The sequence below is a fragment of the Medicago truncatula genome, chromosome 5, assembly GCF_003473485.1.
Source record: "Medicago truncatula cultivar Jemalong A17 chromosome 5, MtrunA17r5.0-ANR, whole genome shotgun sequence".
Taxonomy (NCBI): domain Eukaryota; kingdom Viridiplantae; phylum Streptophyta; class Magnoliopsida; order Fabales; family Fabaceae; genus Medicago; species Medicago truncatula.
The window spans coordinates 10,282,575-10,308,969 of record NC_053046.1 but is presented as its reverse complement, the minus strand read 5'-3'; the positions used below and the strand labels follow the sequence as shown (position 1 = coordinate 10,308,969).

General features: G+C 34.0%; 3 protein-coding genes across 6 annotated transcripts; 2 read left to right on the top strand and 1 right to left on the bottom strand.

Annotated features, from left to right (window-relative positions):
- On the bottom strand, positions 1-4,264 carry LOC11405505 (WAT1-related protein At4g19185). Its single transcript, XM_003612419.4, has 7 exons — positions 3,836-4,264; positions 2,402-2,464; positions 2,194-2,310; positions 1,687-1,972; positions 1,427-1,582; positions 884-1,035; positions 1-599 (listed from the first exon to the last, which is right to left on the bottom strand). Exons 1-7 carry the CDS (start codon positions 4,021-4,023, stop codon positions 398-400), a joined length of 1,164 nt encoding a protein of 387 aa, XP_003612467.2. The 5' UTR covers positions 4,024-4,264; the 3' UTR covers positions 1-397.
- A 989-nt stretch (positions 4,265-5,253) lies between these two features.
- On the top strand, positions 5,254-25,673 carry LOC11407066 (WAT1-related protein At4g19185). Of its 4 annotated transcripts, none has more exons than XM_013598158.3 (8): positions 20,532-20,684; positions 20,884-21,103; positions 22,486-22,548; positions 22,654-22,770; positions 22,890-23,175; positions 23,300-23,455; positions 24,590-24,741; positions 25,200-25,673. In XM_013598158.3, the coding sequence occupies exons 1-8, from the start codon at positions 20,630-20,632 to the stop codon at positions 25,387-25,389; spliced, it is 1,239 nt and encodes a 412-aa protein (XP_013453612.1). In that variant the 5' UTR covers positions 20,532-20,629; the 3' UTR covers positions 25,390-25,673. The 4 variants fall into 4 exon arrangements, with proteins under 4 accessions (XP_039690366.1, XP_024640210.1, XP_013453612.1 ...); XM_003612415.4 differs by having other exon boundaries at positions 20,554-20,781; XM_039834432.1 differs by lacking the exons at positions 20,532-20,684; positions 20,884-21,103; positions 22,486-22,548; ... (2 more) ...; positions 23,300-23,455; positions 24,590-24,741 and adding exons at positions 5,254-5,715; positions 7,516-7,578; positions 7,674-7,790; ... (1 more) ...; positions 9,117-9,272; positions 9,791-9,942 and having other exon boundaries at positions 25,200-25,663.
- Positions 14,782-18,098, top strand: LOC11407383 (phosphoribosylamine--glycine ligase). The gene is given in 5 exon segments (XM_024784441.2): positions 14,782-15,182; positions 15,557-15,927; positions 16,557-17,087; positions 17,664-17,922; positions 17,925-18,098. Coding segments are annotated over 5 exon segments (1,428 nt in total). The 5' UTR covers positions 14,782-14,947; the 3' UTR covers positions 17,957-18,098.
- Positions 25,674-26,395: the final 722 nt, after the last annotated feature.

Below are 26,395 nucleotides of genomic sequence, written 5' to 3'. Positions count from 1 at the left end.
TTGAAAATCAGATAGAGCTACACATGATGAGGATACAAGCTGGTTCCTCTAGGTAGCCTGTAACATTGCATTCAATAACCTCAAAAATAAACTGCATTTTAAAATTAACATTGACAATTTGTTCTAAGACAACATTCAACACAGATTGCTGGGTTAAAGAAACACACTCACATAACCAATCTTTTACAAGGCATTTACATTTTATGATTTAGAGGGCCGCAAGTCGTTGCACAATGATTAGGTTGGTGTCCTGTGATCTAGAAGTCACATGTCCAAATCATAAAAACAACTTATCCGCTTGCAGAGATAAGACAGTGTACATTTACTTTTAAATACTCCACATGGTGGAAGCCTCATGCACTAGGCTGTCCTTTATCGACATTCTATGATACATCTTTCAATCATATGATTTTGGGTTTGGGGACCTGGAGGACCCTGGAAATATATCACCTCTATGGTGTGCACTTTTTTCCTGAATAATAAGTGGTTCAGAGGTCCCAGAGACATGAGAAGTAATTCCAACAATTGCCCGCCTTTCTTTATAAGATGTCCAGGTAACAGTATACAGACCAGCAATGATCAAACACCCCCCTATGATACTGTTGTCACATGAATAATAAAAATGAGAATAATAAGAAATTTCTCGATAACATAATTTCAGAATGAATTAAATAGAAAGAGGAAGAACTTCATTAGTTTTAACTAGATAAAACATCTTATTAAGTCCTATCTATTAAAAATTGTTTCAAGATAGAAAGTGGTTTATTGTAGTTTTTCATTCTTTTCATAAAAATCTTGCCCTTTGCAGTTGACGAGTAGACTTGTAGCCATTTAGAATGCATGAATCAGTAACTGAAAGTAAAAGTAGCTATATATACTATACCTTCCCAAGTAAATTGGACTTCCAAGGAATATCTGAGACAATATGGCAGCAAATGCGGGTTGAAGTGGAACGTAAAGGGCAACCAGAGTTGGCCCTAATATCTTGTTGCTCCAACTGATGACTCCATAACTAAATGCAGATGTAATAATTCCCTGAGCAAATAAGGACAATATGTCACAATCCACATGTTAAAAAATCTATTAGACGATAAAAGTATCTGATGGAACAATGAATAATAATATCGATATTTTCATCCTTAAGGAAACAAAGTGAGGTTGTATCACCTAAATACAATTTTCAGTAACACTCTTAATATGCATGCTTGCTTGATTGATAGAAATAAACTAGAACTTGCCTTATTGCCTGTGAATGTTTCACATAAACTTTTTGTCATTTTGAGGATTTTTTTTTCCCGCTAAAATTAGCCTAGCAAGACAGTGGCCATAATAGTTCTATGAAGTGAATGGACAGAATGATCTATAGCAGCAATGGCTAATAATGGTTCATGAAATTGGATATTGATTTAAAGTCATGGTAACTCACAGCATAAACAACAGCAAGTATTTCTGATTCTGTCAAAATCCAATCACTTGACAAATCAGTCATGAATAACGAGACTATCGCCATTAGTACAACTCCAAAGAAGAATGAATATGCTGTCACAGATAGATTTGCAGGATACTTTTTTAGTACCGGTGCCTGAAAATAATTAATGAAAATTAATTAAACTTGCTAATGATAGCAACAGTTACTTAATGAATTAAAAAAAATCATTTAATGGATATAACAAAAAAGATAGATACCTGAATCGCTAAGAAAGCAGCCATGCACGTGCAGTTGCCTATCAAGAACACAACTCCAAGTTCAAAATTATCCAATCCAAGATTCTGTAAACCAGTAATCAACCATGCAGAAGGCTCTGGCTGACCACTGACGATTATTTCATTCTGTGGTATAATGACTGGTTCGGTATATCCTATCACCGATGGACCACGATACAAAACCATAAATATGGCACCTGAAACACATATAAGAGTCCCTCCAACCTTTGTCAGACCTTCAATACTCTGCAAATTCACTCTTTCTACACTGCATACATAAGATTAAACTATGCCATTACTTCATGTATATATTTGAATAATTTAACTGATACACGGATTTCTGCACTACATTTATGAATGTGCATTTGTGCCTATGTGTAATGTGTTCTAGAAAAAGATGGACTAGAAGTAAAAAAAAGAGTAAATGTGACACATTTGTAAGAAATACATAAAAGACTCAAAGTAGAAGTTGATAAGAGTGAAGCTGACCGCATGATCACAGCAAGCAGAAAGGTAAAGACTGGAACAGCAGGCTGTAAGGCAGCTGCATAAGTTGGATTTGTATAACCTAAACCAATAAGAAACAACAGCTGGTTGCCAAATATCCTGATGATAAATCGACAACGAAAAAGTATCACTCGCATGCCATTAGTATAAGAAAAAAATAGGAAATAAGATGCTATAGCAAGGACCTTACCCGGTTAATCCAAGAAAGAAGAATGACATCAATAGCTGCTTAGTAATGGGTGGCCTTGTCTGTCTACACTCACATTGTATAATTAGAATACTTAAATCAGAAATAAAGTGAGCAATATCCCAATTCCTAACTCATAAAAGCGTTCGCAAGTACAAAACTTGGGGTCAAATCATTAAGAATAATTTGGTGTTAAATTATCTGTCATTAGATGTGATTCATTACGGGATAGTTGTTTGTAGCATAAATAGTTTAATTCATGCAGCTATGAAGCATTGACACAGACCGTGACGGACACAAGAATCAAAGTTCAGGGTATCATTAGAAAAACTCATGCATTTATATGATATATTTTGCACGACTCAAAATTCTCATTCAGTATAACTCCTCTACAATTTCATCTTTTGTTTAGTCTACCTAGTAGCCAACACATATCCACATCTTGTGCCACACATCACACTCGCGCATCACATTTTCGAGCAACTATTTTCATGTAAAAATTGCTTAGTAATTAACCAATCATGAGGTCATAAAGTAATTAATTGACTATATATGTAACTCTCAAATGAACTAATTATAAAAATTGGGGGCTCTTGCATGTCCCCCCCTCTCCCTTGGCTCTAGACACAGACACGATATTGACATATCGATATTGATAATAATTTAAAAAAATGAATAACTTTTTTTTAAAAAAAAAAAAATGACTCAAATATAATCATATGTGTCAAAAACCAGAGATGCCTTGGATCAAAAGCTTTGTTATCTTTTTCTACCAAGAAGGTAAAAAACATTTCAGGTTGTTGAAATTCCAATTCTGAAGTTTGACCGTAAAGCTTAGTTAAATGTGCAAAATAATATGAAATTTACCTTAATATCCTTTTTATGAAGCAATATATATTTATAACAGGGTCTTGTTAACAAGTGCCCTAAGGGCATTGTTTAAGGAACCATAAAAAGAAATTATGTTTTGAAAATACTCCCTCCGTTTCAAAATAGATGTCTATTTTGGAGAAATTGCATTAACCAAGAAACTAAATAAATTTTGTTATTTTTGATGAAAATATGTGTGTGTTTTCTATAATACCCTTAATCATTTATTATTTCATTTTATTTTTTTCTCTCTCTACAATAAATATGCAAGGTATTATTGACAAGACAATAATTAATGTTGCATTGAAACTTGAAAGTGACAAGTATTGTGAAACAAAATTATTCTTTAAAATAGACAAGTATTATGAAACGGAGGGAGTATAAGTCAAATATTTGTTGAAGTTATAACCGTACAATTTCCAATACAAAAGTTACTACTTTTAGATGCTTAAACAATGCTCTCAGGGCACTTGTTAACATTTTCCTTTATAATATAATGTGAAATATAGCATAGTAAGTAAATAATGAAAGAAAAGGAAAGGAGAGAATTAAAAGAAGATGGCTTACCTTTCATGGAAGAAAGCGATGGGAGAAAGAGCAAAGAGAGCAAGGAGATCCCTATAGAAGCAGAAGACTAATTGGTTGACTCCAGCATTAAGGGCCACCTTAGTAATGACATGGTAGCCACCATTGAATAGCTGTACAACTGCCATGCCCAAATGGGCCTTCCATGCTTCACTTCCCATTGTTGCCATCACAACTTCAACTATATTTATTGAAAAACAGTAGTGATAAACTAACTATCTATCTATCTATTCTGATTATGACTCATGTGCTTCATTTTTATCAACTTTCTGGGTTCACAAAACAAAACATTGATCTTGTGTTTTTGGCCTTTGACTTTTGATGTGGTAGTTGTTAGGAAAGGAAATAAACGTGCTAATATTAAATATTGATCCAACAGATAAGAGTATGATCACTGGTGCTTCCATAGCTGTAAAAAAGACAATAAATTAAACAAACACTTCTAACACACTGGTATATATTAGTATATTACATTCGTTGGGGAGTGCTAACAATACTTTTAATACACACCTTTTTTGATTGATTATAATTTATATCATTATTTTATGTGCGACAGATTTTTGGACTAAGTTGGTTTTCATTTGGCTAGCTCGTAAAAAGTTGGCAGTGTAGTTAATGTGTAAAGGGTTTATTAGAAGAAAATTGTTTTTCTGACATCAAAAAGTTCATAATAACACAAGCTGGTTAATGTGTAAAGTTTCGTTGAATTCTGAATAAGTTTCAATTTATTTTTATTTTTCAACTGAAACGCGAAAATCTCAACTGAAATTGCACTTAAGTGCAGCAACGCCAGAGGCAGTTTACTGTCTCTGGAGCCAGCGACAGTTAACTGTTTTCGGATATGCCAGAGGCAGTTAACTACTGTTGAAGTAATTTGATCATTTACTTGTGTTATTATGAATTTTTGATGCAATTTTCTTATTAGAAAATGAATAGAGGGGCTTATTTTCAAGGCAACCCACATTTATTTAGAACTAGTGGCAGGTCCCAAAGTAAACTTTCTCAAAACAAATTGTTGGTTGGGATAAATTTTTAGAAATCTTGGTTGGACTTAACACAGTCACAAAACCGGTTTGTGAGACCCTCACTTATATAAATACATTGTAAGATCATCTCCTATCTGATGTATAGTTTGAAGAAGTAGCATCGGAGCTTAATTGTAAATTGATTTCAAACACTTATCCATTGGAGGCTGTGTGGTTATCATCAATGCAATCTTAGCTACCATTTCGGTCTACTCCCTCGTTTATTTTTCAAGACTGCGTCAATTATCATCTCTAGACTTGAGTCATTCTTTAAACATTTTTTATTGCTTGTGGAAGACTTATTATTTATTTAAAAAAAATGAATTTTTATATATTATACTACTTGACAAAACAGAAGTATGAGAATTTTATCAGCTATCTGTCAAATTGATGTGTCAGTTCAATAATTGAAATTTAAGTTTTAATTCATTTGGCAAGCAACAACCACGTCATAAAGTCAATGACAACCACAGATAAGCTGAGATTATTTTTGGTTTTTGTGTAGTGAAGCCAGAAAAAGTCGATCAAAATCAAGCACCTAAGTCAGAATTAAAGCTCAAAAACAACCTCTGTTTCAACAAACAGACCAATTACTATATTGTCTGTTTTGAAACTTGGGAGGTGCAGAGAGGAAGATAGATAGATAGTTGTGATGGCAATGGGAGGTGACATGTGGAAGGCTCATATGAGCATGGCTTTGGTGCAGTTATTATATGGTGGCTACCATGTCATCACCAAAGTTGCCCTTAATGTTGGAGTCAACCAACTTGTCTTCTGCTTCTATAGAGATCTCCTTGCTCTCTTCATTATTTCTCCCATTGCTTTCTTCAAAGAGAGGTAAGCCATCCTCTTTTAATTCTTTCCTTTTCTGTCTTTATATTTCCATTCTATTTTTTCATTGGTAGGTAATTTTACTAAATTGATCTTATGGTACAATTTTAAATATTTACTGTTACCGTAAATTTTAAGTAGTAGATGTTGACATGGGAATGATACACACTTGGTATTAATATGGTACAGTAGAAAATAAAATAAAATAAATATTTGGTTTGTCACACAACATTTGTTTCATTTGATCATTTCACACAATTAAAAAAAAAGGCGTGTTTTCTCCCGACGTGGTTATGACGTAGCTTCTGGCTCGTGTGCTTGCCTGCCTTTACTCCGCATTGGTGTATTCATTCTCTTTAACCTATAGAAATGTATAGAAACCGGACGTAATAGCTTTCTAATACAAACGATAATCATATCAAATTGAGGGCTTTTATGATAGATCTCTTGCAATACAAGTCGATTAATACTATAAAAAATAACAATAATTTGGCACTTATCAACTCTTCCCAACTTAGAGCTTTGTTTGTCCTCAAACAATAATCCTCAAAAAGAAATATATGTGTATTTCCATTATGATAAAAGCAAAATGGAGAATAATAACTTGTGAGTAATGCACATAACATTAATTATAAAGTGTTGTTGAAAATTGACTCAAGAATTGGATGTTGAAGCACCGAGAAATCGTGGCACGTTTGCAGGGCAACGTGGCACGATTGGATGGTTCAGGTTTTGGGTTTGTCGCTGGAAAAATCGTGGCACGATCCAGGAGGAACGTGGCACGATGCAGACGGATAAGGTATAGTACTGTACTATCACCAACTCCATCATGGCACGATGGGCACGTAACGTGGCACGATGCTGCGTATTTCTGAACACTATTTAAGGCTTTTTCTTCATCTTTTGAGTGTGGCTTTGAGAGAGAAACTTGAGAATACAAAGGAGGTAACTTTAGGGTTGAGTGTCTTTGTAGTGAGGTTCTCTTGAGGGTTGTGAAACATTGTAAACACCTTGGGTAGTGAGATTTCACCATTGGAAGGATCAAAAAGCTTTCTTTTGTGTTTTCTCTTAGGATTCATATTGTGAGTGTGGGTGACACAAAATGGGTAGAAATTAGGTCTTGTTCTTGTGTAAGCTTGTAAGCTAATTTCTTGTAACTCTTTTGTAACACTTTCATCATAGTGGATTGGAGAGCTGCTCTCTCCCCCAGATCAGGTCATATTGGACCGAACTGGGTCAACAATCTTTGGTGTGTTTGTTCCTTTCTTTCTTTGCTCCACACATCTTTGTTATTCATTGGTGTGATTTTGTCCAAATTCACAACAAGTGTTAATGGAAAATAAGCAATTAAAGTTACATAGGAAACTAAAATGAGTCTTTTTGAGACAATTTTTTCATTTGCAAATGGGACAAGACTACATGTTTGATATCACAATAGGTTTGTCTAATATTGAAGGTGACATTTGTTTTTGAATATATTTTTTTACAAATATGTCATTCAGCAAGGGATGGAGGAAATATTACAGAAAATTTCACATTATTTTGTTTACTACGTGTCTATTGATCACTAAATAATATATCAAAAAGTTACCTTGTAATTTAACTAAGCTACACACTCAAAAAATGCAGAATTGGAATGTCACCTTGAAATGATTTATACCTTACTAGTCAACAAAAAGAATCAAAGTTTTTCTCATTGGCAACAAAATCAATGTTTTTTTACCCTTTATGAGTCAGGATTAGGAATTAGGACACTGTTCACTTTACTTTTTATGCAAATATCCTAATCAAACATTGTGACTGCAGACAGACAAGGCCACCTATTACTAAGAAGCTATTGATGTCATTCTTCTTTCTTGGATTAACTGGGTAAGGTTCTTGCTATAACCACTTATTTCTTATTTTTTCTTATATATGAATGGTAGTGTTTTATTGATGTTTTCTTAATGTTGATTTATGATCAGGATATTTGGAAACCAGCTCCTGTTTCTTATTGGTTTAAGTTATACTAATCCAACTTATGCCGCTGCGTTACAGCCTGCTATTCCTGTCTTTACCTTCCTCTTTGCTGTAATCATCGGGTAATTAAATTTCAATCTTACCAATTTATATTTCGAGTCTTGTTATATCTATTTCACATTGATTTTCATCGGTAGTTCATGTTTTTCAAGAAACCATAGGCAAAAATGCACATTCATAACTGCAGTACATAAATGTGCACATCAATAAAATTATTCCAATTGCACTTATACATAAAGGCCCTGTTCGGATAAACTGTCTAATTAACCGCTTATGCATATGCTATTTCTATAACAAAAGATAGAATAAAGTCAAACTGTTTGCTTAAGTTATCTCAGAGAACTTATGGAAATAAGCTGATAACAACTTATGGACATTCATAAGCTGTTTCCATAAGTTCTTTCAAACAGCCGAACAAGTGCTTATGTCAGTGAATAAGCTCAAGTTGATACAAATAGCTTCAAAGTAATAGCATAGCTTAATAAACTTATTATGTATGCAGTGTAGAAAGAGTGAACTTGAAGAGTTCTGAAGGTCTGGCAAAGGTTGGAGGAACTCTTATATGTGTCTCGGGTGCTGTATTGATGGTTTTGTATCGCGGTCCATCGTTGATAGGATATACTGAACTGGTCGTTATACCACAGAATGACATAAGTGTCGGTGGTCAGCCAGAGCCTTCTGGATGGTTGATCAGTGGTTTACAGAATCTTGGATTAGATAATTTTGAACTTGGAGTTGTGTTCTTGATAGGGAACACTATGTGCATGGCTGCTTTCCTAACCATTCTGGTATCTACCTTTTTGTTATATCAATTCAATGAAAATCTTAATTCATTAAGTGAACCCTTTTGATAATAGCTCTTATCAGGAATGATCATTTCCACATAAATTCCAATAGTTTAGAATTAGATCAAGTTCTTATTTAATGGCTTCTCACTGAGCCTTCTTAGCATAGTTATCAGTATTTTATGATACACGTGAGTCATATCTCGGTTTGATGCTAATTTGAACTCAATCGAAAATCACTGGTTATTTGGACATGAATCTCATCTCAAATCCCAGTTCACTATGAGATTAATTCTAATGAATCACTATCTAACCTTAGTGTAGTAAACCACTTGTTTTTGTCAACTTTGCATAACCAACATCATTTGATATACAACTTGAATCTTTAAATATTTTGAGGTTCATGTATGATATGTAGCAATGTATCTTGCGATTCATAATAAGATTTGGTTCATGATTCCGAAGAAAAAAGGTCTTCCAATTCAAAATTTGAATCTCGATTTGATAGCCATGCTTCTCATAGGTCTTCCTTTGTGATCTCTTTGGTTTTTCTATGTGTGATATCATCAGCAAGTTTAATTTATTTCCATTGATTATTTTCAGGCGCCTGTATTAAAAAAGTATCCTGCAAATCTATCTGTAACAGCATATTCATTCTTCTTTGGAGTTGTACTAATGGCGATAGTCTCGCTATTCATGACTGATCTGTCAAGTGACTGGATTTTGACACAACCAGAAATACTTGCTGTTGTTTATGCTGTGAGTCACTATGATTTTAAATCAATCTCAAATATCTTGAACCCTTATTAGCGATTGCTGTTGTAGATTATTTGATACATTTCACTTCATGGAACTATTTTGGCCACTGTCTTGCTTGGCTAGTTTTAGATGGAAAAAAAAAATCGTCAAAATCACTAAACAAGATCCTGCAAAAGGTTTTCAGGTTATAAGGCATGTGTTCGAGTTTACTTCTATCAATTATCATATAGCATTAAGAAAATTAGATAGTTTAATACGTCTGCTGTGCCTAGATGTTTCTAAAATAGCATTTTCTAAAATTAGATAGTTCAACTCTGACATCTCATCTTCTAAGAAATTTAATAGTATCAATTAGGATGTACTATCTAGTAATTTGAAATGAGATTTATACTTAGTGACAATCCCCCCCACCCCCCCACCCCCCAAAAGGGACTTATATTTAAGGACAAAGGTAGAAATAGATTATTTTGGTGGATTTTTAACATGTGGATTGTGACATATTTTTCTTATTTGTTTAGGGAACTATTGCTTCTGCCTTTAACTATGCAGTCATTAGTTGGTGCAACAAGATATTGGGGCCAGCTTTAGTTTCCCTTTACAATCCACTTCAACCTGGATTTTCTGCCCTCTTGTCTCAGATTTTTCTTGGAAGTCCAATTTACTTGGGAAGGTACAGCTCCTTTTAGTTCCAGTTATTGATTCATTCATTCTATTCTAATTTGACTATATAGCTACAAACTTACTCACCAAGTTGAAACAAATTGTGCTGGATAAGACTTAATAAGATGTCGTAATATTAGTTAAACTTAATGATGTTCTTCCTCTTTCTATAGCATGCATTCTGAAATTATGTTATCAAGAAATTTCTTATTGTAGTTATTTTTATAATTCATGTGACAACAGTATCATAGGGGGATCTTTGATCATAGCTGGTCTTTACATTGTTACATGGGCATCTTATAAAGAAAAACAGGGAATTGTTGAAATTACTTCCCACGACTCTTGGTTCTCTGAGCCGCTTATTCATGAAAAAAGTGCACATCAAATAGATCATATATTACCGGGGTCCTCCAGCGCATCATCAAACACAAAAATCGTATGATTAAAAAGTAAGTCAAAGAATGTCAATGAAGGACAGCCTAGTGTAGGAGGCTTCCAGCAAGTGGAGTCTGAAAAGAGTAAATATACAGTCTTACCTCAGCAGAGAAAATATTTTCTGGATTTGAGTATGTGACTTCCAGATCTCAAGACACCAACTTTGTTATTGCATAGAGACTCGCCCTCTAGCTCAAAATGTAAATGACTTGTAAAAAATGGTTTTGGCAGTATGATTCTTTTACTGATAATGAAGCATTTTTCAGACTCTATAAAAACATAATGTGGAGGTGGATAGATTTGCTACCATCATGTAGGTTTACAATGCACGACAAGCATATCAAAGATGTAAAAAAAGGTACAAGTATGGAAATGCAACATAAGATAAAGATAATGCAATGTGATCAATATGTTTACTGGCATATAAATGATGACTACTCTAACGGCTTGAAATATATTTTCTACACAAATTCATATGTCATCACACTTTTGAATATTTTGCTCATTAATAGTGCGTACAAAACTAACAAATACATATCTTCATTAGTTAAGGTCATTGGTGTTACTTCAACTAAGATGATGCTTTCTAACATTTGCTTATGCAATCTGAGTGTTAGAGAAGTTAAGATGACCATCTCTACCCAATACACTAGTCATATTCTTGAGGGAAGGACATGCCTGAGTTTACCAGCTCCTAACCCGTTCGAACAGGGCCATGTTTGGATAAGCAGCTTATTTGGCTTAATAATACTAGAGCTTATAGGTAGACATTTCTCCTCTAAAAAATGTTAGCGCAGCACTAAAGCTTGTTCAACAAGCAATGAAAACCAGAAGCAATTTTTTAGTTTCTAAGGTTTGTAGATTTATGAATTATAGAGAGAATGAGAGAAGAGAAAGATTATAGAATTGAAGAATGTAATTGTATATTGAAGTAGTGAAATATGTACAAGAGTTTAGCTTATATACACAAGTTTGGTTAGGTTGCTTAAAATACAAGCTAAGTAACAAACCCTAACCTTATGAGCTAATCTCTAACTAACTTGTAACAAAATTCATAACAAACTGAATCTAAATGTGATTAACCACTAATTGTGATTATCACTAAACTAAACTTGAATTAAAACAAACTAACATCCTCTCTTAATTCGAGTTTCCACTTCCTTCATTCCAATCAAGCTTCTGAGCTTGATGAACCTGTCAACCTTCAATGCCTTAGTGAATATGTCCGCAAGCTGTAGCTCAGTAGAGCAATGAACAATCTGCAGTGCTCCCTTGTTCACTTGCTCCCTCAGAAAATGAAACTTGGCTTCTATATGCTTGCTTCTTCCATGCAGAATTGGATTTCTTACTAAGCTTATAGCAGATTTGTTGTATATGAACAATTATATAGGTCTGCTAACCTCTATCTCCATCTCTTTGAGTATATTTTCAAGCCATATTGTTTGACATGCTGCCATACACCCTGCAATATACTCAGATTCACAAGTTGACAATGCCACAACTGGTTGCTTCTTAGCACACCATGAAATTGGAGCATTCATAAACTTGAATAGGTACCATGAAGTGATCTTTCTATCTTGTTTGTCTCCACACCAATCAGCATCAGAATATGCTATCAGCTCAATAGAATTTTCATTTAAGCACTTAGGAAATAAAATGTCATAGCAGGTGAGATACTCTTGGTTCACTCATGAATCTACTGATTATGCCAACTGCATATGCAATATCAGGTCTACTATTGCATAGATACCTCAGTGAAGGAACTTCTAAAGGACCACACACATCTGAATATACAACATTAAGCAGCTTCTTTGATTTACTTGCTGAACTTGAACTTAATGCACTTCTAGGTTGCTTCCCCAACAAGCAAGTATCACAAACTGTGTTAGATATCTCAATTTTAGGCACTCCCAGAATCATTTCTTTATAAACCAATTGATTAAGACCTCTAAAATTGAGATGACCAAATCTATAGTGCCATAACCGGCTATCTTCATCTTTTATCATAGCAGATAAACAGTTCAATTCTACAGCTTTCATATTGGTCTGAAAAGTTATATTCTTTGCAAGAGGAGTTTTCAAAACTAACCTTTGATAATTATCAAACAATTTAAAGGTGTTGTCCTTCATAGTAACTGAGTATCCTTTCTGAATGAATTGACATACACTCAGCAAGTTGCACTGCATTCCATGAACATAGAGAACTTCTTCAATTATTGACACTTTCTCATTCTTCCCTTCAATAGCAATATTCCCCATTCCTTCTGCAACCAAGACTCTATGATCTGCAAGCTTCACCTTTGTATTTCTTCCAGGATCCACTTCTCTTAACCATGTCTTATTTCCTGTCATGTGATTAGAACAACCAGTATCTAAGAACCAACTTTCTGAATTGCAGCTCTCAGTACTGGTTGTTGTAACCATCATCAATAATGAATCATCTAGTGCAACTTTAGCTTCCTCTTCATCATTCTTTGATTGTTTTCCTTTACCATACCAACATTCTGAAGCATCGTGTCCAAATTTCTCACATTTGAAACACTGAATCTTCTTCTTATCAGATTTCTTCCTTTGATTAGAGTTTCCCTCCCTTGAAGATTCACCTTTATCAAATCCATTGTTCTTGCCTTTAGACCAATTTCCTCTCTTATAGTTTTGCTTCCCTTTCTTGAAGTTATTTCTATCATTATCATCCTTCTTGATAGTTTGAACTTGTAGGGCTTGTTGAATTGATCTTTACTGCTTCTTTCAGTTACCATCAATTCATGTGCTTCCAATGAACTCTGCAATTCCTCAATCTTCAATGTCTTCACATCCTTTGATTCATGAATTACTACCACAATGAAATCAAACCTTGAAGATAGGGTCCTCATAATCTTTTCAACTATCTTTTGATCAGTGATAGCTTCACTACAAGCCTTCATCTGATACACAAGATTGATGAGTTTAGAGATGTATTCAGAAATCTTCTGATCATCTTCCATCTGCATCAGCTCAAATTTCCTTCTTAGTGATTGAAGCTTAATCAACTTCACTTTATCATCACCTTCATGATACTTTGAAAGAATGTCTCATGCTTCCTTTGAACTAACTGTTTTTGAGATTCTTTCAAAGTTTCCTTCATCAAGACTTTGTTGAATCAAGAACAGAGCCTTGCAATCTTTCTTCTTCAACTCCTTGTGTGCGTTCCTTTGCACCTCAGTGGCATTCGCAGCTAATTCATCTACACCATTCTGCACAATTTCCAACAGATCTTGTGCTCCAAACAGATTCTTCATCACCGCATTCCATCTTTCCCAATTGCGTGCTTCAAGAATTGGAAGATGTTTGTTGAAACTGCTGCTACCATTCATGGTGTTTCCTTCAGTGTTTCTTCCTTCAAATTGCGTGATTGAAGATCTTGATTACCCCTTAGAACGAAACCAAAGGCTCTTGATGTCAATTTGTTAGCGCAGCACTAAAGCTTGTTCAACAAGCAATGAAAACGAGAAGCAATTTCATAGTTTCTAGGGTTTGTAGATTTATAAATTATAGAGAGAATGAGAGAAGAGAAAGATTATAGAATTGATGAATGTAGTTGTATATTGAAGTAGTGAAATATGTACAAGAGTTTAGCTTATATACACAAGTTTGGTTAGGTTGCTTGAAGTACAAGCTAAATAACAAACCCTAACCTTATGAGCTAATCTCTAACTAACTTGTAACAAAATTCATAACAAACTGAATCTAAATGTGATTAACCATTAATTGTGATTATCACTAAACTAAACTTGAATTAAAACAAACTAACAAAAAAGAGGACTATATCTATAACACAAATAGAATAAAATCAAACTGCTTTGTTCAATATACAAACCCAGTTTGAATTGACTTATATTTTAGGCTATGAAAAATAAGTTTATCTAAATAAATAAGTTTTTATGATAATTCGTAAGTTCTCTTTAACAAAAATTATATTTTCATATGTTTTTATTTTGACAAAATTTTCCTAAATTGTTTTTCATAAACAAATTTGACAATCTCAAGAATAATATATAAAATCTTATTTATTTGCATAAACTCAAAAATAAGTCAATCGAGATAAGCACACAAACTTTTCCTTCTTTTTTTTTTTTTCTTTTCTTTTCAATGAATGAATTTATAAACTATTTTCCTAAGCTATCTCAAAGAACTTATAAAAATAAGTTGAAAATAGTCTGTAAAAATGTCAATAACTAATAATATCATAAAAAATAATACTCCCTTCAATCTCATTTATAAGCAAATTTTGACAATTTAAATTGATAAAATAAACAAATAATGTAGGTGGTCTTTAATAAACTCAAAATTTGCTTATAAATGAAAAAAAAATGCCTTTCCTCAGAGAAAAAAAAAAATGAAAAAAATGTCTGAATAGATAAGATAAACTCAAACTTACTTTATAGTAATTTCGTAGGGTTTAGACGCAAACAAAAACACACGCGCGCGCTGTCTGACTCCAGTTCGCTTCGGACCGCGCCGCCGTGCCACCACTCTCTATTTGATTCTCTAAGTAATCGCTTCTTTTGATTCCGCAAATTCGATTACTTTATCTTCGTAGAATGTCTTGCACTACTTTCAATGTTGCAACCTCTTTCAATCTTCATCCATGCATTAACCATGAAGCTTCTAATCCGTTTGGTTTCAGAAACCACTGTATCTTTCACAACTCTTCCACCCACTTATTAAAAAACTTCAATTTAACCTTCACTCATCATAATTCAAGTGTTTTCAAATGTGTTGCTCAGAGTTCGGACTCACCAGCTTCTGCTGGGGTTCAAACAAACAACAATTCTAGTAAGCATTCTAGTTACTTAATCTTTTAATTCCCTTTCTATTTCCATTTCAGTGCCTGTGTTTGGTTCCACGTTTCGAGCATTCTGGAGGTGTATTATATTATCATTGATTTTGCCTCCGGAATTGATTCTAACATGATTTACACACTGAAATTTATTATTCAATTTCAACCCACTTGTACGAAAATGTATTCAAGCATAAATCATTTTATATTCAACTCACTTATAAGTAAAATTAATTTTACAAAATCAATTTTTTGTCGCGCCACGGAACCAAGCATGCTTGTGATGTTGTATATGAATATGAACTATATACTAACTTTATTGCATATACTGTTTTTTGTTTTGTTTTTCATTTTGCTTATTCCTAAGAAGAAAGGGTGGCTGTTCTGGTTATTGGTGGAGGAGGACGTGAACATGCACTTTGCTACGCGTTGCAACGGTCACCATCCTGTGATACTGTATTCTGTGCTCCTGGCAATGCGGGAATTGCCAGCTCAGGAAATGCGACTTGCATCTCAGACCTTGATGTTTATGATGGTGCAGCTGTAGAGTCATTTTGTCAGAAATGGGGGGTGGGGCTAGTTGTTGTGGGACCTGAAGCCCCACTTGTTGCAGGTCTATCAAATTATTTAGTTAAGGCTGGAATTCCGACTTTTGGTCCATCTGCAGAGGCTGCTGCTCTAGAAGGTTCTAAGAATTTCATGAAGCATTTGTGTGACAAGTACGATATTCCAACTGCTAAGGTCTGTCTTCTTGTTTTGAATCTCATCAAACATATCAATGATAGACCCTGTTCTATTTGAATGATATTTTTGTGTGTTTTCTTCATGTATCATATCTTATAACAAGCTCATATGTTCTTTTCCCTTAATTTTTTTAAGTACTGGGACCATGTTTGGATAAACAACTTAGTTGAGTACTTATAGCGTAAGAGTTCATCTTATAAGAGTTTATCATAAGAGGTTCAATGAAAACTGTAATAAAAGATAAAATTAAGTCAAATTGTTTTCGTATAAGCTATAAGTTGTTTTCATAAGCCATCTTGGAGAGTTTATGAAAATAAGCTGAAAACAACTTACAGACATGTCATAAGTTGTTTCTATAAGCACTCCCAAATAGTCACACAAGTGATTATGTCGGCAGATAAGCTATGATAAGTCAATCTAAACAGGCCATAAGAGGTTCAACTAAAACTGTTGAGTTGGAATATAGTTTTGAGAAATGATGCATATAACTAACGGAGTCATTATTTTTTTCCCTTATTTGTTCTCTTTATTCCATGTATACGGTGTTCTTCCCTGTCCTTCTTGTTTGTCTATTTTGCTCCCAGGTTTTTGCCGTGTGTTTACTTATGATGGACTTGTTAGTGCAGTACAAAACGTTTACAGACCCATCTGCAGCAAGGCAATATATTCAAGAAGAAGGAGCACCGATTGTTATCAAAGCCGATGGACTGGCTGCTGGAAAAGGAGTTACCGTTGCCATGACACTTGAAGAAGCATATGAAGCAGTTGATTCAATGCTGGTGAAGGGTGATTTTGGTTCTGCAGGTTGTTGTATCATTGTTGAGGAATTTCTAGAAGGAGAAGAAGTGTCATTTTTTGCATTGGTTGATGGAGAAAATGCAATTCCACTAGGATCTGCTCAGGACCATAAAAGAGTTGGTGATGGTGACACAGGGCCAAATACTGGTGGCATGGGTGCATACTCTCCTGCTCCTATATTAACCAAGGAGCTTCAATCTACAGTAATGGATTCTATTATCATGCCAACAATAAAAGGAATGTCAGCAGAAGGTTGCAAGTTTGTTGGTGTTTTGTTTGCTGGGCTAATGATTGAGAAGAAGTCTGGCATGCCTAAGTTAATTGAGTATAATGTGCGATTTGGTGATCCAGAGTGCCAGGTCAGTTAAGTCATAAAATGCAGTTTCTAACGTACATAGTTATAACTTCACCCTTGAAAATTGAAATACACTGTAAAAGGCTAGAACTCAGAAGGCATTGGTGACGAAAATTGTTTTAGGATTTTATAGTTGTCGTATATTCCCGGCGGCCAGCAGACACGGTAGTTTAGATATGTTGGTGTGACATAATCTCTCTATAATTCTTTTGACCTTTTGTCTTTTGAAAAAATATTTTAAGCGACTTTGATCTCCATAATGCTTGTGATTGCCCATATTTCTTTGTTTGGGGTCATCTTCATTTGTTTTTCAAATCACATGTTTATGGCAATTGATATTTCTGTTGTTAAACAAATTGATCCAAAACTTTCAAAGCTTTCATCTTATATTCTTTCTCGTGCATAACTTTGACCATATTTGAATAACAGACACTCACCAAACTATCATTAGTTTATTTACAAAACAAAAGGGGTGTAACCTTGGATAACGGATGATTACATTTACACTATGTTTTATGTCACTAAATTGAAGCTATTATAACATATGCATGCCATTTTTTCCTTTTGGAATTTTACACAGGTCTTGATGGTTCGTTTGGAGTCTGATTTGGTGCAAGTTCTGCTTGCAGCATGCAGGGGAGAGTTGAGTGGTGTATCACTGGACTGGTCTCCTGACTCTGCCATGGTTGTGGTAATGGCAAGTAAAGGATATCCCGGATCATATGAGAAGGGAACTATTATTGAAAACCTTGAAAAAGCCGAGCTTGTTGCTCCAGATATCAAGATATTCCATGCTGGAACTGCTTTTGATTCTGAAGGAAGATTTATTGCAACTGGGGGCCGTGTTCTTGGTGTTACAGCAAAGGGAAATGATCTCGAAGAGGCATGCGATCGAGCTTATCAAGCTGTTGAGAATGTGAACTGGCCAGGGGGCTTCTATCGTCGGGATATTGGTTGGAGAGCCCTTCCTCAGAAACAACATGCATCAAAGGTGTAAACTACTGTGACAAGGTCAGTAATAGGCATTACTCAACAATCAATAACAGTGAATTGGATTACAAACCTAGAGCATCTCCAATATAAGTGAGGGTAATCCATAGTTGATGAATCTTGTAATTTATTTTTTTGTATAACAGAATTGATAGGAGAAATGATGATTAGATTGAGAGTGATACAGGTTGATTTTAAGCAAAAACTGTCTCACCTTGGTGATCTTTTATGCCTAGGTTATCTACGCCAACCCTATTATAGAGCAGAAAGATACCTAGAGAAGTTGACATTGAACTGAGTTTTTGTTCTTTTCATTTATGCTACACTAATCCTATTAAAGAGCAGAAAGACACCTACAGAAGTAACAATATGAGTATTTATTCTTTTCATATTATACGGATTAAGTAATAATTGACAGTGAAAGAAACTGTTATGAGAGGTTCAGAGTGATATTCAAACAAGGTGAAACTCAAAAGGGTTGCCTTACATTCTTATAGTGTGATCTTGACAGAATGAAATGACTGCCCCAAGGACTCCCAAGTCTAAACAGATTTTACATTAAGTGAAATATTTAAGAGTTGTTTCTTCTTGACTTGGAAATGACATGGCATTTGGAAATGTACTAATAAAATATGAATTAATGAAGGATTCTAATCATGCTTCCTCCAGCATTGAAAATGATTGGTGGAAGCATTGAAAATGATTGGTGGAAGCAAGTAAAGGAAGGATAAATCTTCACTGAATAGCGAAATCTTGGTCCTACGAACTTGGTCACCAGTAGCATCACCACTCCAAAATACAACACCTGATTAATTGTGAAACATGTTTTTTTTACAAGGAAAATTATTATTGATTAATTTTGTTAAGGGATAAAGATTTGTTAGTAGCACATATTAAGCCTTAAACCCTCTACATAATAATATTCCCTCCATTTGATTGAGCTACTTATTCAGAGATTTTCAACATAATATTACTTTGGTGTTGTTTTTTAGATGACAAAATGAGTGAGTTTATTAATAACAAAGCAATGCTAGCAACATCATTTTAACACACTTTTTCTAACACTCACTCCCTGTTGTAACTCTTTCCACCACTCAACGGCAATATTTGAAAAAAAATTAATTAATTACTACCTAGTTAAATGGAAGTTCACGGACCAAAAAGTTTCAATTAATCAACAATCTTTACCCTCCACAACCTTATCTCAACATTTTATTATTTTCAAAATTATTTTGACTTCTCTCCCCGTACAATGATATGGAGAATAATATTGTATTGTTAGGTGTTTTTTAATGCATTGAAATCGTAACTTAGCTATGTAACTGTGTAAAATTATTAAGGAATCTTGGGTGCATGTAGGACAACCCCAATAAAAGAAAAGAAAAACTAATTAACGTGTCAAAGGTCTAAGGAACATGCACCAAATTTTCGTAAAAAAAAAAAAAGGAACCTGCAGCAAAGGTGCTCATAGGCATTGGTTAAATGAACAAACGAATATAAAAATATCATGTTGCAAAGCTTTTTTTTAAATGGCAAAACTCTTTTGAGAACTTAAGATTAGAGTAATATTTACTTCTGCGTTTAGATTTAAACTCAAAACATCAAACTATCATCTCTTAACTCAAATCAATTAAATTATTTAGCCTTTATATTGTGTTTAAAGTGGCATTTTCTACTTATAAGAGTTAAACATTTATTATTTTCAATACAAAACTATTAATGTCACTTCACATCATAGATGTATTAACTTTATCTAACTACTTCAAAAAATAAAAAACTTTATCTAACTACTTCCAAAAGAAAACTTTATCTAACTTACTAACATACTAACTATTACATACTAATATTTATCATTAGAAAAATAAAGTCATTGCAACTAACTCATACACTACTGCATTAATTTCTCTTCTAGAAAATCAAGAGCTCCTCTCAAATAATAATAATAGTTCGAAGAGTTGTTTAAGAGATGAGATACGAGTAATTTTGAACTCTGAATGTGTAATAAGCATCAATAATATGTAAGGGTCGGGGTTTGAACCTCGGACACCCCAGTTCTCCATGTTTAAAATGTTTGAGTTATAGCCATTAGACTACTTGACAAAAAAAAGAGTGACTAAAAATTCATCTTTAAAATGAATAAATTGAGTGTCAGGAGTTCAAACACCGACCTCCACAAATATTATGCAATGTCTCTCTTGGTCTAGTGGTATTAACTTGAGATCTGTGCACGTGCTCCTTCTCGAGATCTCAGGTTCGATTCAGATTCAAGTTGGATGAGGTAATTTAATTTCTTAAAACAAAAACAAAAAAATTCAAGTTGGATGAGGTAATTTAATTTCTTAAAACAAAAACAAAAAAACTATGCAATGTCTCTCCCGACTCAAATTCACGATTACTACATATATTTTATATTTTATTGAATAAAATCGATATAGATCACCATTCTAAAAATGGATTTCATTTTAAAGTGATGAGATTCAAATTGATTTCATTCAATAAAGTAATCATCATTAAATTAAATGTTGGAAAAGAGTGTTTCCCATTTCTACCTTCCATATGATAGATAGCTTGTTTAAATCCATACCCTCTGCTTCCTTCATCGATAACAAAGGTGCATGAATCCGTGTTTTTTAAGTTTTCATAAAGAATTTTAATCTTGTTTTGCCTCATAGTTTTGTGACTTTAACACGAAGGAAAGGAACCATCAGGTTTGGTATCTGTTCCCTTCAACCATCACCAACCCAATTAACAATTCCTCTCTATTTCTCTATCATGTTACCAAAAAGCTCATCTTTGTGTTTGAATTTCAGAAATCAAGCTAGAATTTTGGTGTTTTTCAATGGCAACACCAATGGGAAGTGACACATGGAAAGCCCATTTGGCTATGGCAATGGTGCAGCTATTCAATGGTGGTTACCACGTTATTACCAAAGTAGCCCTTAATGTTGGGGTTAATCAGTTGGTTTTTTGCCTCTACAGAGATCTACTTGCTCTTTCTATCCTTGCTCCTATTGCTTATATTCGTGAAAAGTATGTTTCTTTTTCCTTTCCCATTAGAAATTTTGTTTCCAAATGTATGCTTTTGTTGATTTCTTTATCTGGGTTTGGATGTGATTGGAGGATGTTGCTTTGTTTTTAATCATTCTTTTATAAAGTTTGAATTTTTATTTGGTTCTGTAAGACTCTGATAATCTGACTGAATAAGTATAGAAGAAAACATAATTTATGAGTAAGTATCCTTCTGCAATAATAGAATAACAATATGGAAAGAACAAATAGACAAAAGTCAAAAGTAAGTATTGATCTTAGGTGATCAAGATGATTGGCCGAGCTTGGACAGTGTTTCGTCAAGATGGATGTCTGGGGTGGTGCCTACAAACATTCCGACTCTTAAGTCAATAAGAAAGTGAAAAGTGAGAGGTTTTAGGTGGAAAAAATTGTGTACCTTGCATTGCTGTGAAGAATGGTATTTTGAGGTGCCAAAGAGGAGCCGTTGGAGAGTGATGGAGGGGTGAATGGCGCCCATCAATGCCTGGATCCGGTGGCCGTTGGGAGGCATTACTAATGGAGCCGTTGGAGAGGATCCAAGGTTGGGAAGTGGTTCCGTTGGATAGGGTCTTTGTGAAATGGGCCTCAAGATAACGAAGGACCGAACCTTGGGCCAATTCAGAACAAGTTTGTTACATTGATTCACTTCCAAGTTTTAGAGAGCTTGGATCTCTCCCTCCCAATATTTAATCCAAATAACCAACTTCCCTTTTCCCATAACTTCCCTATTTATTACTCAAATATATAAGAAACATAACATATAACTGCCCTCTTTCAATAATCAGAAACCAACCCACTTAGTTGGGTCTCCTATGGTTATGTTTATCAATGATTGATCTAACAGTGTGTAAGTTATATAAGATCAAAAGCAAGTGATAGCTAAACTTCAGAGATAAATACATACGTATTTGTATTTTGTTGGCAAATAACACAGCTGTTATGTTTACCTGATTTTTTATCAGGGTTGGATTATGGTTTTTATGACCTACTATTTTTTTAAGATTAGGGTGTGGGATATAGGATAATCCCCACTGTATGAGAATATTCCCTATTTTCACCTGGGAGCCGCCAGTCTGACCACCTTTAGTTTGATGTTATTCATTATTATTTAAAAAATCTTGTTCTAGTATTATTGTTTGTTTGTTCCCAATGGTTTCAGACTTCCACTTTTATGATATATATGTGGTTGACTAGTTTGATTGTTAGCAGCATAAGCCAATACCTGCTAATTATGCTACAATCTGCATATTCAAACTTTAGAAATAAAATTTAACTTACAACTTCTTTGTGCCCTCCAATTCTGATTGCATTGTTCATTTTCTAACGTTGTAAGAGTATTTTTTATCATACCATGATGGCTGAAGACGAACACGACCACCCATTACTAAGAACCTCCTGACATCATTCTTCTTTCTTGGATTAACTGGGTGAGGTTTTTTATACTAGTCACTTAGTTCCTATCTTCTTCGCATACGAGGGAGAGAATCTTTTATTGACAGGTGTGATATTTTTGCTTTGTGATTCATGACCAGGATATTTGGCAACCAGCTTCTGTTTCTCATTGGTTTAAGCTATACAAATCCAACTTATGCTGCTGCCACACAGCCTGCCATTCCAGTCTTTACATTTTTGTTCGCTGTAATTATGGGGTCAGTTTTGTGTATCATAAAAACACAAACACAAATTGCACTATGTGAATTATTAATAAACTTATACGGATAAACCAGGACATACAGTAATACATACCTTATTAAACTTTTTAATGCAGTACAGAAAGAGTGAACTTGCTCAGATCTGAAGGCTTGGCAAAGGTTCTAGGAACACTTATCTGTGTTTCTGGTGCCGTTTTAATGGTTTTGTTTCGCGGTCCAATTGTGATAGGATATTCAGAAATTGATCATGTAGCACGCAATGAAATTAGTGCGCGTGGTCAGCCCGAGCCTTCCGGATGGTTTGTTGGTGGTTTACTGGATCTTGGGCTTGACCATTTTCATCTTGGGGTTCTGTGCTTGATAGGGAACTGCATGTGTATGGCTGCTTTTCTAGCCATTCAAGTATGCATCTTTTTAGTATATCTATTAAATTAAATAGTTATTAATTACAGCGTCAAGCGAACAATTTTGTGGTCTTTTTGTGTATGGTTGGAGCATTTAATTTATCACCGTTAATTATTTTCAGGCACCAGTATTAAAAAAATATCCTGCAAACTTATCCGTCACAGCATATTCATACTTCTTCGGAGCTGCTTTGATGGTGGCAGTGTCGTTTTTAATGACTAATGAGTCAACTGACTGGAGTTTGACATCTTCAGAAATACTTGCTGTTATTTATGCTGTGAGTTACCGAAATTTTAAATCACTCTCCAATTTCAGGAACCCTTATTAGTAATTGCTTATGATTTCAGTCCATATTGATATTACTATATTAAATTGCTGGAGTTGTCTTCAAAATGTTGTCCATGTTAATTATTAATTAATTGCAACATATCAGCATCAATTATTGACTGTTTGGTAAAGTAAGTCATTCTCACTTAATGATGTAGGAGTCAAAGTTTTTTGTTAGTTTGTTTTACTTTTGAAAGTTTTAACATTGGTTTTAATTATGATTGACTGTTGGTAAACAAATTTTTACTATTTGTAAATTATTTGGTGCAACCTGTTTTAAATTTTTTACTGAAAGTGAAAAGTCTCTATTACTGTTGTCATGTGGAATTTTATTTTTTATTGGTAGAGGGAAGATTTGTGCACTGATAATGAATTCTATTTACAGTATTGAACTTTTGTTTTTAATTTGAATGCTAAGTATGTTTCGGTTATAATCAATCTGCTACCTTTGGCGAACAATTATTCTCTTTTGATGATTAATGGGATTTTTAATATTCCTCGATATTTTTATTTCTTTGCTTTTACCATGTTTTAAAGCTGTTCAAATATTTGTTCATATTTTGGCTATCCATATCAAAAACCTTTATTCATAACATTATGTCTGGTTGTAATGGCTCCCCTTATGTGGTACATGACAAATATCATGTCATTGTTTCTATATAATTATTGATGTTACATGATGTGTTGTTCCTATTTTGTATCTCCAAACTAAATTTAAAATGTTGGTTCTTGAGTCTTCTTCGGATTGCGCAAAACCAAACGCTGGTTTGATATCACCTCATTTGTATGAACCATAGAAAGGACACATTGTTGCCAAAACAACTGAACTCGCCGTTTCCCTTATTGACAAAAGTCACAAAAGTTTCTACCTTGGAGTGACAGTAGTATAGAGTAAGATGAGATTTTTCTGTCACGACTCAGTGGCATGTTCTGTCTTGTGATGCAAGATTGTTAAATGGAGGGAAAAGATTGAAGAGTATCTGATGTTCTTGCAAATATTGTGATAGATTTTACCCCGTTTAGATTATTTTGTTGGTTTTTTAACGTGTAGATTTCAACAAATATTTTCATTTATATTGTTCAGGGAATTATTGCATCTGCCCTTAACTATGGACTCATTACATGGTGTAACAAGATATTAGGGCCAGCTTTGGTTGCCCTATACAATCCACTTCAACCTGCTTTTTCTGCCCTACTGTCTCGGATGTTCCTTGGTAGTCCAATTTACTTGGGAAGGTATAGTATACCTCCTTTTACTTCCATTTATCGATTCATGCGTTCTCTATGCTAACTGGAATGAATTGCTACAATATCTAACATTAACAAAAATGTGGAAAGCTGCAATCTACCACTTCATTTTCTGAAACAATTTTACTGGTTAGGACTTTACAAAGGGTGCTTCTGATGTGAACCTTTTAGAAAAGGGAGGTTCAGTGGTAGACTGTTGAAGTTAACTTACTTGGTAGTTGATATAGCAGATTAATCCAATTTTTTGTTGCTACTAAGAAAAGTAATATTATTGCGATCTAACAACACAGATGAAACATGATGTAGCATTGTAGCAAGTCAGTCCATGAATACAAAATGTCATTACTTGATGAAGTTCATCCTCTTTTTTATAGCATGCATTTTGAAATTATTTTATTTAAAAGTTTTTTATTATTCTTATGTCATTTTTATCCATGTGAGAACAGCATCATAGGAGGATCATTTATCATTGCTGGTCTATATACGGTTACTTGGGGATCATATAGAGAAAGACATGCAACAGTTGGAGTTATTCCTCATGGATGGGAAGCTGAACCACTCATCCATGATAAGATAGGTCAAATTTTTTCAGGGTCCTCTAGTCTATCTGCAAGTCCAAAGTCAGCAGCTGATTAAGGAAATGAATTACAAATTATCAATGCCTTGTAAAAAAAGTTTTGTCATGGTTCTTCAATCTGTTACTGCTGTCACATTAATTGATAAATTAGATATAAACCTGTGCAATTCACGGCCTAGTTTAGATAAACTTTTTGGTAAGAAAATGTTGTAATTAATAATAAGGGTTTTGTTGAAAAATAAAAAATACTGTATTTTGAAGCTGTCAGGTCAGGTATAGAACCATTTGAGGATAGTTAGTTCATGTTCATGGAACTAACTCCATATTATTTCATATTGGATCCTAAACGGCTTGGACAGCAATCAATATTTAGTCTAGATTTAGATCTACGATTTTGTAGCGCAATACTGGTTTACGACCTAAATTCCTAAATATTTAGTCTAAACTTTTATGATTATAGTTGGAATGGTAAAACTAAAAAGGGTCATGAGACTTTATACCTGCTCTAGAGGGAATTAGATCACATACAGTAAATTTTTCTTCGTTGTTTTATTAAATATATGTAAAAATTACTGTAAAATTATTTTACTTATTGATTAAGTTTAATATATTAGTTTTTAATTTTTTTTTATTTTTCTTTTATATTTGGCCCCCTCGTAAAAATTGTACGAGCTTCGCCGTTGAGTTTATGGAACAAACTCCATATTATTTTTCATATTGGATCCTAAACTGCTTGGACAGCGATCAATATAAGATACCTTTTACACTTTCCTCTAGATTTTCTCAAGTATTGGCGATCTCATATTACATGTTGCATATTGAAAATTTACCTATCAGAAGCGTTTAGATGAAATAGCAATGAAGTTAAAAAAAATTGATCACATTCTGCAGGATAAATTATTATTAAATTTTAGACTAAATAAAAATGTAGGATAAAAGTTGTCTCAATTGGTAAAGAGCTAACTCATGTAAGATCATGAGTTCAATTTTCGTTGTCAATGTGATTTCCATTGAGTTTAACTAATGCAAGATTGTGAGTAAACATTTTTATAGCCCTAATGTCTG

Excerpts from the sequence above, each read along its gene's own strand:
- LOC11405505 (XM_003612419.4), bottom strand. The coding sequence starts at position 4,023 with ATGGCAACAATGGGAAGTGAAGCATGGAAGGCCCATTTGGGCATGGCA. Across the intron at positions 1,036-1,426 it reads TACTTGCTGTTGTTTATGCT|GGAATTATTACATCTGCATT; the intron begins GTGAGTTACCAT and ends TTATTTGCTCAG. Across the intron at positions 600-883 it reads AGTCCAATTTACTTGGGAAG|TATCATAGGGGGGTGTTTGA; the intron begins GTATAGTATATA and ends ATGTGACAACAG.
- LOC11407066 (XM_013598158.3), top strand. The coding sequence starts at position 20,630 with ATGATAGATAGCTTGTTTAAATCCATACCCTCTGCTTCCTTCATCGAT. Across the intron at positions 20,685-20,883 it reads TTCCTTCATCGATAACAAAG|AAATCAAGCTAGAATTTTGG; the intron begins GTGCATGAATCC and ends TTTGAATTTCAG. Across the intron at positions 22,549-22,653 it reads TTCTTTCTTGGATTAACTGG|GATATTTGGCAACCAGCTTC; the intron begins GTGAGGTTTTTT and ends ATTCATGACCAG.